This window comes from Balaenoptera acutorostrata, chromosome 5, assembly GCF_949987535.1.
Source record: "Balaenoptera acutorostrata chromosome 5, mBalAcu1.1, whole genome shotgun sequence".
Lineage (NCBI taxonomy): Eukaryota > Metazoa > Chordata > Mammalia > Artiodactyla > Balaenopteridae > Balaenoptera > Balaenoptera acutorostrata.
Window position 1 is genome coordinate 26380051 of NC_080068.1, and position 17255 is coordinate 26397305.

At 39.3% G+C, this 17255-nt stretch overlaps 1 protein-coding gene across 2 annotated transcripts in view; it reads left to right on the forward strand.

The window, feature by feature from the left end:
- The first annotated feature begins 1783 nt into the window (after window positions 1-1783).
- Window positions 1784-17255, forward strand: part of USP38 (ubiquitin specific peptidase 38) — a 33434-nt gene continuing 17962 nt past the window's right edge. Inside the window, exons 1-4 of one of the 2 annotated variants that reach the window (XM_028168299.2) lie at window positions 1784-2992; window positions 4883-5024; window positions 10643-10772; window positions 12799-12900. In XM_028168299.2, coding sequence (XP_028024100.2) covers window positions 2311-2992; window positions 4883-5024; window positions 10643-10772; window positions 12799-12900 — 1056 coding nt within the window. In that variant the 5' untranslated portion in view covers window positions 1784-2310. The remainder of the gene's footprint in view (window positions 2993-4882; window positions 5025-10642; window positions 10773-12798; window positions 12901-17255) is intronic. The other variant, XM_057547514.1, reaches the window with a different exon arrangement.

Here is a 17255-nt window from a genome sequence, read left to right on the forward strand (position 1 = left end):
ACTAGTAGTGGCCCAGATTCTTCAGGAATGAAGGTTTGGATCACTCCACCAAGCAAAGAACTACAACCAGCTGAGGTACTTGCTGAAGGCAAAGGGAATACAAAATAGTAGTGGGAAAAGGCTGTTATAAATATCAACTATAACCACATGACCATTTACAGCCTTGTCATAAGTATTTCCTCCTTTTTTCCTTATGAATGTGTAATATATTTGCTTAGTATAGATAACAAAAATATTTGCTCAGACTATATATTAATATATATAACAAGTATAACAAATATTGTTTTCTTTCCTCTGTTATTCCCTTGTCACATAACATAGGATGTAACAGATAGTTATTAAGTATTGTTAATTTTACATCTCAGCATTTAAGTTATAGGATATCAGCCAATCCACAATCCTACCACTCAGTCCTCTTAATGCTTTACTTTCTACCTTATTTTTGTCTTCCAACGCGGCACCATTTCCAGTAAAGGCGAACTTTTCTCTGTAGTTTTACTTCCATCTATTGGAAAAGGAAAAGTTCCAAAGCTATTCCTGTGTTCTAGCATGACTGTCTTAGATCCATCAATTACTTCATTTCTCTGTTATCTTCAATCTCTTCCTGCAAACTAACTCGGTCTCAAGTTTCCTCTACCCAGCTCCTATCTTGTCTAAACTGCCATTCTTTTCAAGATTATCCTTACTGATGTATTAAATATATTGGTGTAACCATTTTGTAAACTGGTAAAAACCAAAACACTATTAAGCAAAGTAAACAACTTACAATTTTGTTCCTTTTTCTACTGGACATTTCAACTGAACCGTTTTAAAGTTTCGTCTGTATTACAGGCCGTTAACGTCTGATTTCAGAATCATATTAGTCAAGTCTTAACGGAGCTATAATTAGGCAATATTTTCCAACTTAAAGGCCTCCAATTAAAGCCTAAATTCTTATGGTGACTCTTTGGAATTTAACTTGAAAGAGTACAAGCATGATGACTCCATCTATTCTTTATTGTAAACCATCTTCAGTGTCAGCCTACACGTAAATACTGTGAAAATTTCACCTTTTTTATTTTCAAAGTACTCTTTCATTCTTTCTCACCTGTCATTTTCCTTACTCTCCCCCCATTTTTCGGACAACATAAATTTTCGACATGCCACAAAAGCTCATTAAAAAGATATTTGCTAAAGATAACGGATCGTCTCTAAATGTATACGGCCACCAGTACAGCCCTTACTTTAATAACCACACGCAAGAGAAAGGCAATCTCATTTAGGAACCCTAGCTCATTTCTTGATGAATGAGCCACGACCTCAAACGATTTCCCTTCAATCCGGATTTTGAGTTCTTTTCCTTACTTTCTCCCCAAATGCTCTTCTACTCGCGTTTCCAAAACTTTCCCATTCACAAGATTTTACCTAAATAAAACTTTCTCGGCCTTTCACAAGTAACCTGACTCGGAAAGAACGGATAGAGATGGGAAGGTGGAACTCGTAGAGTCGTAGTCACCTCCAACGCGTCCGCTCCCGGCCGCTTCTCCCGGGAAGCCTCCTGTGACTTACACACGATCCCCAGTGACGCTGCGGTAGCCGCCTCACTCAGCCAGAGGCAGCCGCGCCTGCGCAGCAGCTAAGCTGCGGGTCAGCGAGGTCGTCCTAGCGCGGCCCGGGAGGGAGGAGGCGATTGTGGGCGGAGGACGGTGAGAGGGGAGGGAGGAAAGGAGTGGGGCGGGGCGAAGGGCGGAGGGGCGGGCTTTTCCGGAGGTTCCGACGTCCTTCACTTCCTGTTTGCCGGACCTTCTGAATCCGGGTCAAGGGTGTCCACCTCCTCTTCTCCCCGGCTGATCCGGCACCGTCCGTGACAGCGGCTCCTGACTCAACCCGGGGCGGGTTTCATCCCACGACCTGCCGGAGCCCGGACGCCCACAGCTGCCGCAGAACGCGGAGGCGCGCTTCCTCACCCACCGGCTCGCAGCCCCGGCCCCTGAGCACCCACAGCTGCCGGGGGACCCCGCTGGCCCCTCCGAGCTGATGCTGAGAGGGACCGCGGGCCCGGGGCGGCGGCGGAGTGCGGGCCTCTGGCTTCTTAGGCCCATCGCGGGCGGTGCCGGTTCTTACGCGCCCCAGGCTTGCCAACTCCCGCCCGGGCTTGGATGGGCCCGCCTGCCCGATAAATGTGGCTACTGAGGCGGCGGTGGCGGTGGTCGGTCCCGCTGCTGCTGCTGCGCTCCAAGTTCACCTCCGCCCCGGGGCTCTCCTGGCCCACCTCGGGGCCGTGGCCGCCCGCTCCTTCTCTCCTGGGCCGGGCCTTGCAGCGTGGCGACAATGGACAAGATCCTGGAGGGCCTGGTGAGTTCTTCGCACCCGCTGCCCCTCAAGCGGGTGATCGTGCGGAAGGTGGTGGAGTCGGCGGAGCATTGGCTGGACGAGGCGCAGTGCGAGGCCATGTTTGACCTGACGACGCGGCTCATCTTGGAGGGCCAGGACCTCTTTCAGCGGCAGGTGGGCCACCAAGTGCTGGAGGCCTACGCGCGCTACCACCGGCCAGAGTTCGAGTCCTTCTTCAACAAGACGTTCGTGCTGGGCCTCCTCCAGCAGGGCTACCACTCGCTGGACAGGAAGGACGTAGCCATCCTGGACTACATTCACAACGGCCTGAAGCTGATCATGAGCTGCCCGTCGGTGCTGGACCTCTTCAGCCTGCTGCAGGTGGAGGTGCTGCGGATGGTGTGCGAGAGGCCGGGGCCGCAGCTTTGCGCCCGACTGAGCGACCTTCTGGCCGACTTCGTGCAGTGCATCCCCAAGGGGAAACTGTCCATCACCTTCTGCCAACAGCTGGTTCGCACGATAGGCCACTTCCAGTGCGTGTCCACCCAGGAGAAGGAGCTGCGGGAATATGTCTCGCAGGTGACAAAAGTGAGTAACTTGCTCCAGAACATCTGGAAGGCCGAGCCCTCCACCTTGCTGCCTTCACTGCAAGAAGTTTTCGCAAGCATCTCTTCCACAGGTAAGGGTCATGACATTCCGAGCAAATCTCTCTTGGAAATTTAGTGTGTGTCTCTTACGTACACACCGTGTTTGTTTCCCTGCTCTGAAAACATCTTAATGGGAGAGGAGATCTTAACACCTTCATCCAAATTCTTATCCACTGCCCTATTCAGGCTGTCACTTTGGACATTAAAAAACGGGCAGTGTTTCCAGTTTAGAGGTTGAGAACGTCGAGGTCTAAGACCTTTGGCAGCAAACAAGTTGCTTAACTACCCAGCTTCTGCTCAGGTTATGGAATGCTTTGAAGGTGACAGCTACTATGTAAAAGCTTCTATTCATCAGTGACTAATGGCCGCATAATAATGTTTACCGTATCATTATTGTTCTGGGATTCTGTCATCTTGCCGTCATGAGTTTTTCCTTAGTTTCTTAATTTTTCCATTTTTTAATTCATGGACTGTGTGCCCTTTATTATTAGATTATCCTAGTTAACCAGTGTCGTTGTTGAATATTGACATTTTATGTCTGCAGTAGTTTGTGAGAGTAGATACAGGTGGATGAGTGAAGGGACAGAGTATGAAGGCTTAAATAGGTGTTTTTGCGCTCCAGGTGTCAATAGCCCACGGATCGTGTCCTTAGAAATCCGGGAGGGATCAGGTGATACTTAGCAGGAAAATGCTTTCTCACCCGGGAATTTTACCTGTATGTTTGCATTCCTTGTTCGGACATGGAGCTTCCAGCTCTGTAAGTTGTGAAACAATAGATCCAAAACTGTGTTCACTCCCTCTCTGCTTGGTACAGTCGTTCTCTGGCTGTTGTTCGAAATTGGACTTGTGAAGGAGGTATCCTCCTTTTATGTTGAGAATCAGAAATAAGAGTAGAGTTTTAACAGGCTCCATGCTTTCCTGATGAATGAAGTACATTTATGAAAGAATTACCAACTCTATATTTGCATTATCTGAGTTTTGGTTTGTTTTTTTTTTTTTTTTTTTTTAGGATTTTCTTATTTATTTATTTATTTATTTATTTATTTATTTTTGGCTGTGTTGGGTCTTCGGTTCGTGCGAGGGCTTTCTCCAGTTGCGGCAAGCGGGGGCCACTCTTCATCGCGGTGCGGGGACCGCTCTTCATCGCGGTGCGCGGGCCTTTCTCTATCGCGGCCCCTCCCGTCACGGGGCACAGGCTCCAGACGCGCAGGCTCAGCAATTGTGGCTCACGGGCCCAGCTGCTCCGCGGCATGTGGGATCTTCCCAGACCAGGGCTCGAACCCGTGTCCCCTGCATTAGCAGGCAGATTCTCAACCACTGCGCCACCAGGGAAGCCCTGGTTTGTTTTTTAATTGTAATTTTTCATGTATTGCCTGTGTTGCTAGAACAGTTCGATTTCCCCAGAACTTTTTCAGCTGTAGCAGTAAAGGTGCTCATCTTGGATTTGCTTAATTTTCATGTAGTTTAAGCAAAGTCCCCCCAAAATTCATCTTAGTTTCTACTTCTTTAAGTGATTTAAAAATTTTTCCTTAGAACAATGTGATGACTACTGTAATTAATAGGGGTAAGTTACTTTGGAGGATCTAAAGTGGGAATTTAAATGATACCTTGCATTTCTTTTCTGACTACTGCTTTACAAATGAGTATTTTAGCACGACAATAACAATATTAAAGAATGCAAGAAAATAAAGTAATTTACGGACTAAATATGGCCATAGTGAAGAATAGTTTTTATGTAGCAGTAGTTCTGTCGAAGTACTACTCTTAATCTCTCGTTTCTGCAGTTTCACATTCCTTGTATGTGAGCGTCTACCCATGAGATGGAGTGTAACAGCTGCTTGGTGGAGGGGTGGGAAATTGTTGCTCTCTCTAGACACTCCCCTGGAACCTTGTTGCCATGTTCCTTTTTCTTTTCCATTGAGAAATAGACGCCTCCTTTGAGCCTTCCGTGGCACTGGCAAGCCTTGTGCAGCACATTCCTCTCCAGATGATCACAGTGCTCATCAGGAGCCTTACGACGGACCCCAACGTAAAAGATGCGAGTATGACCCAAGCTCTTTGCAGGTACTTCTTCACAACACCACAGATGGTAATTGTAGATTTGGGAGGAGGAGATATTTTGCTGTATTTTGTGGGTAATGAAAAACTTAGGGAAATGTCTAAACCTGAAATTGTGGAATCAAATATATAAAGACTCTCCAAATTAATTGAAATGAATTGTTTACCTTACTATAGGCTTGACAGGCATCCAGTAACTCACAAATCTGTTTTCAATTCAGCTTTCTAAAATTCCAAAAATATAGCACACATATACACTTACTGTACAGTCAGGAGTTGGTTGGATTATCAATATATTTTACTAATTTCTTTGCTCAGTATTGTTGCCTGCAACCTATTTCCTCCTTCTGGGATCTTTTTTTTTCTAAGTATATACTTTTACTTAGTATATACTTTTACTTTCTCTTTCAACCAGGACCTCTGGGTAATACTTTCTTAGCCTTTGTTTGAAATGTGGTTTTTTTCTTGCTTATTCCCAAGTAGATGATTTGGCAAGATACAGAATTCTAATTTGATAGTCATTTTCTCTTAGCATTTTGAAAATAATACTGCATTGTCTTCTGGCATCTATTGTTGCTGATGTGGAGTCTGCAGTCAATTTGATTATCATTCCTTTGTGAGTTAGGGTCTTCCTAGTTAGGGTCTTCTGGTAATGTTTATGCTTTTCTCTTTATCCTTGATGTTTTGCAGTTTTATTCTTATATTTCTAGGTGTAAACTTAATGTTATTTTTACTTCTCAGAACTCTTGTGCTTTTATTAATTCAATCATTCGTTCTTTCAGCTATTCAAATCACATTTATTGAGCACTTACCATGAGTGCCAAGCAGTGTTTAAAAACCTCATTGAACAATTGGGTAGAAATATCTATCCTAACGGGCTTCTAGCTGGGGAGGCAGGCAGGCAATATCAGTAACATATTCGAAGAGTTGCATCCTGGTCTCAGAGATGCTAAAATGTGGAAAGGTACAGTCATTGGTGTTCTAGTTTAGATTGCAGGACTTTTCTTGCCTTAGTGGTACATAAACTAAGTTTTACATCCTAAAACTGATTTTGTTTTAGATTTCATTAAGTATGGTAAGTAAAATAATTTTGTATGTTGGATAGTGATGAGTGTTTTTGCAAAAAAGTAGATAGGAAAGCAAGAAAGCATGGGGAATGGTTTGCAATTTTAAATAAGGTAGATGAGGAAGGCCTCACTGAGAAGGTGACCCTGAAGTAAAGATATGAAGGAAATGAGGGTGCAGACCTTGTGGGGATCTAAGGAGAAGAGCATCAATACTGTCCTACAGTTTACTAGTTTTTCCTTCAAAGGTACCCATTTATAGAGATTATTCCAGTTATTGAGTTTCTTTATTTCAATGACTGTATTTTTCTAATTGAGCTTTTCCTATCTTCCTGTTCTTGTTTCATATCTGTCTAGTTTTGTTTTATAATTTTTTTCTATTTTCCTATGTGCACATATATGTGTGTATGCATAGCACATTTAAATAAAATGTAAGGATTTATTTATTTATTTTTGGCTGTGTCAGGTCTTAGTTGTGGTGCGTGGGCTTCTCTCTAGTTGTGGTGTGTGGGGTTTCTCTTCTCTAGTTGTGGCACGTGGGCTCTGTAGTTGGGGCACACGGGCTCTCTAGTTGAGGCGCATGAGCTCAGTAGTTGTGGTGTGCAGGCTTAGTTGCCCTGCGGCATGTGGGATCTTAGTTTGAGAAGAAGACAGGAACCCGCATCCCCTGCATTGTAAGGCAGATTCTTTACCACTGGACCACCAGGGAAGTCCCCTAAAATGTAAGGATTTAGAACAGTGGTTTCTGTGCACCTGTTATAAATTACAGTCATAAGGTAACCTGTAAACTTAAGTATTTATTTTGGGTTCTCAGAAAGCCACATGTGTACAATTCTCGCTCTCTAGCATTTAGTCTTTTTTTTTCTCTCTCTTTTTTTTTTCTTATAGTTGATTTATAATGTTCTGTATGGCACTCTTAGTCTTAATTTTTTAACCTCTTCAAAACAACCATAGTGTCCAATTTACGAATTTATTTTTAAGATATATTTGGAAATTAATTTTTACCTATGTTTCTATGGAAAGTTGTGATCCAGTTTCCATTGCATTTCCAATTTATCTGACATGATCCTATTTAACTTATAATATACCTGGAGTAATTATTCTTGTATTGCAAATGTAATTGAAAAGAATAGTAATGTTTACTTTTATCACACTCCCACCTTCTACTCCCCCATACTCTACGCTTCCCCACACATAGCACTTGTCATGCTTTACTGTCATTTTCTGTAATCCAAAGAAATGCAAATGCAGATATTGTACAAGAACCAGATAGTAACATTAAAGTATGAAATAGGCCGGGGTAACTGAAATAATAGGGAATGGTACACAAGCATTTTCTAAAAGAGAAAGCTGATCCTCAACTCCAGTTGTCTTGTTATCACAGGGAAATTTGAGTTCAGTGTTACTAATCTGATTTTTCAAAAGGAGACTGAAATCCAGTTTTTATGTGGAGTTTTCTAATTTTTAAAACATTGGAACAAATAAAACTGAAGGCTGGATCTAGCCCTTAAGCTGCTACCTACAATAAAGTGAAAATTGGCTTTATTCTCTACAAATTAAGATTAAATCTATTTTGTGGCCTTTCATAATATTGCCAATTTTAAGATTTTCAAATTGCATGTATGTTTTTTTGGCTATAGAGAGAAATGGTTTCATTTATTCAACAAATTTGAGCTCCATTTTAATGCAGATCAAAGATTAAAGATTAAAAAACAAAACAACAAGATCGCTGTTCTTAAGCCCACAATCTAACGGAGGAAACAAGATTTATTACAACTACAGCTAACTGTTCTTTAAATAGTAAGAAATTAAATCAGCCTATCAGAGTTAAGTGTCCTTAAAATTCAAATTGTAACCAATACATGGTGGATAAGATTACTGTAGTTAACCATAAAAATAACTGATTCTATAGTGCCTTTGAGAGGATTTGAGCATATGTAAATCCAATCAAATTGAAGCAATACTAGAATATAATTAAAGTGTAGCCAAAGATGTTGCATTATATGCCAGCAGAGCTTAGTTCAGATACCAGTACTACTACTTATTAATTGTGTGACTGTTGAAAATTTCCTAACTTTCCTTATCAGTTTGAGGGCAGAAACCATATTTTACTATTATATTCTTAGTACTTAACACAGTGCCTATTATATAATAGATACTCAAATATTTTTGAATGAGTGGCTTCTAATTTGTGTTACTTCTGACTTGAAGTATCTTTAGGGTGGTTAGGAGATCGGGTACACATGGGATAAGATAAAGACTAGAGGCTTATGAGATGGGAAGCTAGAAATGGAGAGGATGGAGGAAAAGGCTGATTGGGTGATTAGAGATAATGAAAAGCCATGGCCAAGTCGAATTTTGTACTCCGCCCCCCTCACTCTTTACTGGTACTCCCCTTAGACCTGAGCTAAAGGGAGTTCTGGCCTCGGGCCCTGTGTGCTAGGGAGCCCAACCTGGTTCTTCTCTGGGACTTTGCTCCCCACGGGGAAGAGTCCATACAGCCAAAGAGATGTGCTCACATATACTCCTTCTCTAAACCACATGTTTTTTTGTGTACGTATTTATGCTAAAAAAATATATACAATATGTACTCATATGTTTTCTTTTAAACAAACAAAAAACAGTTTTAAAAAGATTTACCGGCATTTTTTTCTTTTTTAATTCAACAATATCTCAGATCTTTCTGTGTTAGATCCCTGTGGATAGATTCATATTGATCTGTCTCATCTTTTAAAACTCAACAGAATATTTCATAGTATCAATACCATAGTATATTTAGCCATTTCCTTATGATGGACATTTAGATAATTTGCATTTTTTCTGTATCACAAGCAGTGATGCAGTGAATATACTCTTTGTACACAAATGCAAGTGTCTCTAGTTTCTACTTCATGTACTTAGAGTGGCCACAGACTTGTGAAAACAAGGCTAACAATAGCTGAGAGACGTGGAACAGTTGTTAGGGACTACTTTAATGACTTACAACCATCATTGTTGGCCAGAAAAACAAGAAGGGAGATAAAATGTGTGCAGGGAGCAGAGAGAACATACAGATAACTTGTAGTAAAATGAGTTTGAACTTTGGAGCCACTCTTAATGTCTGATGGAACATTTTAATCTTAAGAGCAAAAACCTTAATAAAGATAACACTCCAGTGTTCATGTATTGATAGATAGTTTATAACATATCAATATGAAAGTCAGTCCTTTTGACATGTTAGTTGCTGTTTGGGCCCCGTGTTTATGTACTTAGTATTTATATTTTACATTTTGTACAGAGTATTTGTTTATTGCCACATGTGTAAATATTTGGAAGAAAGACATTCACAGTATTTCCAGTGTATTAACTCATTTAACCTTCACATCGGTCCTGTAAAATTTATCCATAATCTACAGATAAGGAACTGAGACACAAAGAAGTTAAATAACTTACATTAGTATTTAGGGTTCCCCAGCTAATAAATGGTGAATTGAGATTTTTAAACCATATCATTCTGACTTTAAAAACCTGGTTTGTTTTACTATTTTTTTTATTATATAGTCCTCCCATTTGGATTACTGGATCAAATAATATGAACATTTGGCCCAGTTGCTTTCCAGAAGAGTCATAGCAGTCTTTTTCATTATGGTTGATGTTTAACATTAAGGATAGTCTCCATCATACCCCATATTACTTTATCGTTATTTCCATTAAACGGGATTGGTACTCAAAAAGAAAAACACTCATTATTACAAAATGAGGCCATTTCAGTATTTACACATGTGGTGCCCCTTTATCTATTTGAAGTTTCTTTCTGTTGTCTTTGTATGGTAAGATTTTGAAAGGGATGAAGAGACCTGTTTCACAATTCAAAATATAGTCTTTTTTAACACTGCATTTCATATTTAGACTGTAATCACCAGAAAGGAGAAATTTTAGTTCGTATCTGTATGTCTCAGTTCAGATAGCCATATTTTAGTTTTTTTAATATTTATTTATTTATTTATTGGCTGCATCTGGTCTTAGTTGCGGCACATGGGCTCTTCATTGCAGTGCACGGGCTTCTCTCTAGTTGTGGTGTAGGCTCGGTAGCTGTGGCGTGTGGGCTCAGTAGTTGCAGCACTCGGGCTTAGTTGCCCCACGGCATGTGGGATCTTAGTTCCCTAACCAGGGATTGAACCAGTGTCCCCTGCATTGAAAGATGGATTCTTAACCACTGTACCACCAGGAAAGTCCCAGATAGCCATATTTTAACTGTTCTCCTTAGAGTAAATTTGCCTAATAAATTATTGATACCACTATATAGCATGTTTAAAACTTTGCATTTATGCAAAATGATTGTTTATCAGAAATTCTTTTTATGCAAATATGTTGTATAAGAAACTGTCAGCTTACAAGATTGGAAACTCCTTGAGTTCTAGCACCCATCATAGTCATTTCTACATCTTGAATAGTACTTTTCACAAGCAAGCTCAGTTTACTTGAGTCACAAAGTGAGTGATTATAACTCCTGTTATTCTTAACTAAATAATGTTAAAGATATTTTCAATGCTGATAGTTTTGTTTTCCTTCAATTTTCAGAATGATTGACTGGCTGTCCTGGCCGTTGGCTCAGCATGTAGACACATGGGTGATTGCACTCCTGAAAGGACTGGCGGCTGTCCAGAAGTTTACTATTTTGATAGATGTCACTTTACTGAAGATAGAACTGGTAAGTGGGAGTGTATAAATCTATGGGAATATATGGACCCATATAATAAGTCTTTTCATCTTTGGGTTGTCCCCTTTAAAGTGTCTAATTTTGAATATGGTCTTGTTTTTGGTTTTCTTTTGAATGGGCTTTAGAAATTTAAAATGCTGCTTAAGATTAGGTAATTAAAATAATTTTGCTGTTTTCAGATATTTATTATGAAAACAAATTCCTCCCGTTATCTCTTGAATCCCAACTAATCAAACTTTTACCACCGTTATTCTGCCAAAGCTGTCTTTGACACCAGTGCTTTCCGGTGTTGCTTAACTCAGGAGTTGTTTCTCAAGCCTTCTCTCGCTGACCTGTTAGTCATTTGACATAGTTGATCACTCCCTCTTGAAACGCTTTCCTGCCTTAGTTTCCAGGACATTATACTCTCCTGATTTTTGTCCTAGTTCCCTGGCTTCTCAGTCTCCTGTAGTGGATCTTTCTAACTTTAGAGTGCCTTAGAATCGCATCTCTGGTTCACTTTCTTCTCAGTCCATACTTATAGCGACCCGTGGCTTTAAATAATGTCTCTAAGTTAATGACTGCCAGGTTTATATTTCTAGTCCATTATTCTCCCATGGACTCCATATTCACTTATCCAGCTTAGACAGTTGGATCTCAAGTTCAACTTATCCACAATCTGACCCCTGATTTTTCCCTCCCAGACCTGGTCTTCCCCATCTTAAATGACTGCTTCATCCTTCTACATGCTCAGGCCCAAAACCTTGAAGCTATTCTTGTCTCTTTTCATTCTCTCTCAGCCCATATCTTACAAATCCTGTTGACTCCACCTTTAAAATATATCCCGAATTCTACCACTTTTAACCAGCTACATCACTACCACCCTGGTCCAAAGTAATCATCACCCCTTGCTATATTGATTGCAGTAGCCTTGCAGCTCCTGCCCTTGGTCCTCTTCAGGTGTCACACAAGGTCCTACCTGATCTGGCCCACTGCTAGCTACTTCTCTCATCCGGTCTCCCACTATTATTGCCTCCGTCTCTGTGCTTTACTTACACTGCCCTCGTTGTTATATCTCTAGTCCACCAGGGTGGAGGCCTCAGGGCCTTTGCTCTGCTTATTACGCTCTTCTCCCAGTTATCTGTCAGACTTACTCTCATTCCTTTCAGTTTTTTTTTTTTTTAATTATTTATTTATTTATTTATGGCTGTGTTGGGTCTTCATTTCTGTGCGAGGGCTTTCTCCAGTTGCGGCAAGCAGGGGCCACTCTTCATCGCGGTGCGCGGGCCTCTCACTATTGCAGCCTCTCTTGTTGAGGAGCACAGGCTCCAGACGCGCAGGCTCAGCAATTGTGGCTCGCGGGCCTAGTCGCTCCGCGGCATGTGGGATCTTCCCAGACCAGGGCTCGAACCCATGTCCCCTGCATTGGCAGGCAGATTCTCAACCACTGCGCCACCAGGGAAGCCCTCCTTTCAGTTTTTTGAAGTCAGGTATCACCTTTATCACGATGCACTTTTTAAATTCCGTATATAAAATAGCAGATCTTTTTGCCACTCAGCACTCCCTCTTCAACATACCCTGCTTTCATAGCATTTCTCTCCCATGTTACTTTTTATTGTCTCTACTCACCCTCTAGACAGTAAGCCCTGTAAGATCAGAGATTTCTTTTTATTTTATCTACCATTGTATCTCCAGTACTTAGAATAGTGCCAAGCAGCAGTAGGTGGTCAATAAGTATTTGCTGAATGAATTGAATGAATAAAGGACCAGGGAGCTATCACCTTGTAAACATGGTTTGACAGATTTTTATTTGATCAGGGAGTTTGCAGAGTTGGTTAGGTCATTATATTCTCTTGATCTCTGTCATATTATTTCCCAACTTTCTCCCTTTCCCAGAATTTAATAACATATGTTATGACAGAACTTCTCAGGAAAGGGGATATTCACACAAATAATTTTTGGCCCTAGGAAAATACCACTGATTGGATTAATTATTTCCCTACCAACTCTTAAAGTGGATGTCTTATCTTTTCTGCAGGTTTTTAATCGGCTTTGGTTTCCTCTTGTGAGACCCGGTGCTCTCACAGTTCTTTCTCACATGCTGCTTAGTTTTCAGCATTCTCCAGAGGCGTTCCATTTGGTAAGTTATGACACAAGCTTTCTACACCGAAAAGACTTGTTTTAAAATTTCAATTTAATATTGAGTCACATTTGTATTTGTGAAAAGATTGTAGGTTGGTCCTAAATCTAACTATTTTCGTGTAGCTTTATGATTCCTTTTAAAATTGAGATTGTGAGATTTCCTTCCAAAGAGTATGTTTTTAGAATGTTTTGGGTCTCACCAAAATTGCTCCACTTGCAATCACAACCAGCAATTGAAAGTTAAAAGTTACTCTTGTACATGAGAGATGTCACATGTCAGTGTCACTGTTGGTTGTCTGTTGCACAGGTGAACAGTGTAGGAGAAAAATGGTTTAAAACCACTGACTGCTTTAGAATTTCAGAAGCATGAAACCATAAGTCTTTGTTTTGTTGCCCCAGAATTAGGGCTTTTCATTCTCTTTCAGCCCATATCCTACAAATTCTGTTGATTCCACCTTTAAAATATAACCAGAATCCTACCACTTTTAACCAGCTACATCACTGCTTTTGATTTGATTTGATTTTGATTATTTGATTATCAGTTATTGCAGGTAAAAAATGACAAAATGTTATTTTGGGAACCTGTCCATTTTTCTACCTAGGGGATCACAGGAAAGCAGTGGTTTATGTGGTTACTTGCTTCCTCCAAGGTCTGATCCTCAGTTTTACAGGACTAGAAACTCATTATCAACACACCCACAATGTTAAAATCTTAGGAATACGGACCCACCACAAACAAATTCAAAGGAGACTGATAAAGTGCAGAATTTCAGTAGTTGATTGTCAGCTAGAAATGTAACTAGCCTCAGAGAATTATATACTCACATAGGCTACTTGGTGCCTCATTTCCAAAATCTTCAGGCTTAATAGAAGTAAACCTTACTAACAAGTAATTACATTATACATTATCTCTTAGGGTGAGTGATTTCTGTAGTTCATTGCCCTAATTGGTGAGCTTGATCATCAGTTCATAACCTTATATCCATTACACAAACAAAACTCAAACTTGAGCTAATACAGCAGCTATACTAGCAAAATCTTCCAAGGGAAAAAAAACAACTATTTTTCCATGTCTTCAGGCATGATCATGTATAGGCCATTTGAGAAAAGGTTTATTTTCAGAATTTCTGGGAAGGAAATCATCCATTCTAATATTTATTGCTCTCCATACATTCCTTAATCTCTCTGAAAAGTCACTTTTGCTGTACTCTAAACCTATTTCTTTGCTCAATTTTTTAAAAGATAGAAGATATCTCCTTACCTTGTATTGCTTTTTTTTTCCTGAAAAAAGTAATTGAAATGGCAAATGGTTGACTTTGAAATATTTGGCTACTGAAATAAGTAAATATTAAATAATTTATTTAAAGAACAGTTAGATCTAAAGTAGAAAATTGTGATCTGGCCTAGTAAAGTCTAAAAACAAAGACCTAATAACTCTACATTCTGTGTGTAGCCTGACCTGCTACTCAACTAAAATTAACTTGGGCATTTAGTAGTGGATCATGTGATAGTTAAATCACCTATAACTCTAAATAACTCAGCGAAGGACTCAGGTTTAGGAGTTGCTAAGAATGAACAATAATCTGGAATCACCAGCATCATTATTCATTGTATTATACATTTAGAATATTTTAGAGCAAACTGAGATCGAAATTATAGTGTGTGTTATTATGGACCAAGTTGCTTTTCGTATGCTTTTTATAAGTGGGAAAAAATTTTTAAACAAAAGAGAAAATATCAAAGCTTCTAATTAAATAAGTTATACACATTTTCTCAAATAGTAACTTAAGTTTAATGAGTATCACAATAATGTCTGCAAATACTTAGATTTGCTCATTCAGGAAAAAAATCAACTTTCAGATATTTAGAAGGTAATAACCTGCTTGGATGTCTGTCTATATGCTTGTGAAGAACTTAGTCTTATTTCCACATCAGTGATCATTTTGACCACATAGGATGTAGTAGTAGACAATTATGTATATTATCTGACTGCAGAGATCCAAACTACACTAGGAAGATTGTATGCTAGCTTTTAGAAGATTTGGTATTTGTAAATTAAACAATCATTTTAAAAATTCTTTCCTCTTCTCTTCCATCTCTGTCTCTCCTGTCACCTCTGAGGAAACAATATTTTGGATTTCTGACTATTTTAGCAAGAGAGTATCTGATAGATATGGCTTTATGGAGCAAAATTATAATTCAGATTTGCTTTGAAATGTAGAGATGATAGCAGTAGAGTGAACCATTAGGAACTGGTAGTTTTATGGTCAGATTAATACCTTTGTTGGAGGTAAGATTAAAGAAAGTGGTGCAAAAGCTAAAGTGTGATTTAAGACCTCAAAGCATAAGAGTAAAACCAGAGACAGCAGAATGAGAATAGCAGTGTTAATTTAAGAATATGATTTTCTTTCTACAGGAAGGAAGGGAGTTGATTGGGATATAACTATAATTGTTGTCACTGCTGTTTGATGATAAGTCCATAGAGCTATAACTTCACTTTTATCACAACTTAGCCACCAAAAAAATGTTCTACACTGCTTTTTATTTCGTTCATTTGGCTACTTTGAGAATAGTCTGAAGAAGGGCAAAGGTGGAAACAGGGAGACCAGTTGGGAGGTTTTGCATGAATTGAGGCAAGAGGTGATTGTCAGTTGAAATAAGAAAAGTTCTAGATGGTATATATGGTGTATGCCATGACATATTATATGTTATATTATATGAAGTGATTATACAGCAAGCAGTGTCTTTCACTGGACAGTGGGACAGAGACTTTTTCTTTTACTTCATACAAGTTTGTATTGTTAGATTTTTTTTTTTTACAATAAGTATAATTCATTTACAACAAAATTAAACTTTTACAGAAAGATAATATAACAATATAGGAAGTTAGTGAAATTACCTGCAATCTCACTACACTACAATTTTTATGTTTTCCATCACGATGTTTTTTTCCCTATATATTTTAACAGGGTTGTATTTATATTTGTAATCTATATGCAGTTTTTGTATCCTTCTTTTAACATTTAACATTACATAATAAATATTTTCCCACGTTGCTACACAGAAAAGTTCTTCAAGTAGAAAATAAGAAGATGCTTTTTACATGTGAACTGTAAATATGTAGTATCAAATTATAATTAATAATTAGTTGAGACAAGTATAACACCATACTAAATAGAATTTATTTTATTTTGTTAATAACCTCTTAAATATGTGATTGGCTCTGTATTGACTTTTTATCCTAATTTTATAATGAAAGGACATTGTTGTGCTTATTATCAGTATTAATAGTTTTCTACATATTTATGAGCAATGAGCATTTTATATTTCGCTTTCATTTTTAACCCCAATTCCTTAAAAATAAGAGAAATTTCTAATTCACTTTCGTTTTAGAACTGTCTCTTCTTTTTGGAGGTGGGCATGGGGATTGTTAGCAAGGATAACCATGCTTACATAAGACACTGTCCCTAAAATAGAGGTAGTCCCTTATCTTAAAGAGAGGTACTGCTGTAGCCTGAGCTGTCATTTTATTTTTATTTATTTATTTATAAATTTATTTATTTATTTATTTATTTATTTATTATGGCTGTGTTGGGTCTTTGTGCGTGGGCTTTCTCTGGTTGCGGCGAGCGGGGGCTACTCTTCGTTGGGGTGAGCGGGCTTCTCATTGCGGTGGCTTCTCTTGTTGCAGAGCACGGGCTCTAGGCACGCGGGCTTCAGTAGTTGTGGCTCGTGGGCTCTAGAGCGCAGGCTCAGTAGTTGTGGCACACGGGCTTAGTTGCTCCGTAGCATGTGGGATCTTCCCAGACCAGGGCTTGAACCTGTGTCCCCTGCATTGACAGGAGGATTCTTATCCACTGCGCCACCGGGGAGGTCTGATCTGTAATTTTAGTTACATGCAATAAATTATCTTGAAGGTTTTTTGAAGTAGACTTTAATGTGCACACTCCGTATAATTCTTTCAAGTGAAAAATCTAAAATTCACACTAGATGGAGCTCTTAAGCTAATTCTGGGTTTATCTTTTAAAACTTTCTCCCTACTGAACAATCTGGTAAATATAATAGCCCTAACATTTTTAAACTTAAGCCATTTTTTAGAATGGTGGCAGTGACTAAGGCTCCCATTTTGTACCTTAATTTGTTTGTACCTTAGTTTTAGATGGAGTAGAAGAATGAGGAGAGGGGTCTTATATGGAATTACAATTATATGTGATTTAAACCTAGATTTACCTTGATATTCTAGAAATGTTTAGCTTCATAACTTTTTTAGAAAAAGGCAGTGACTGAACAGCATACAGAAAAGCATTTGCTGATCGTGTAACATTTGCATTCCATTTGTAGGCTAGAGGATTT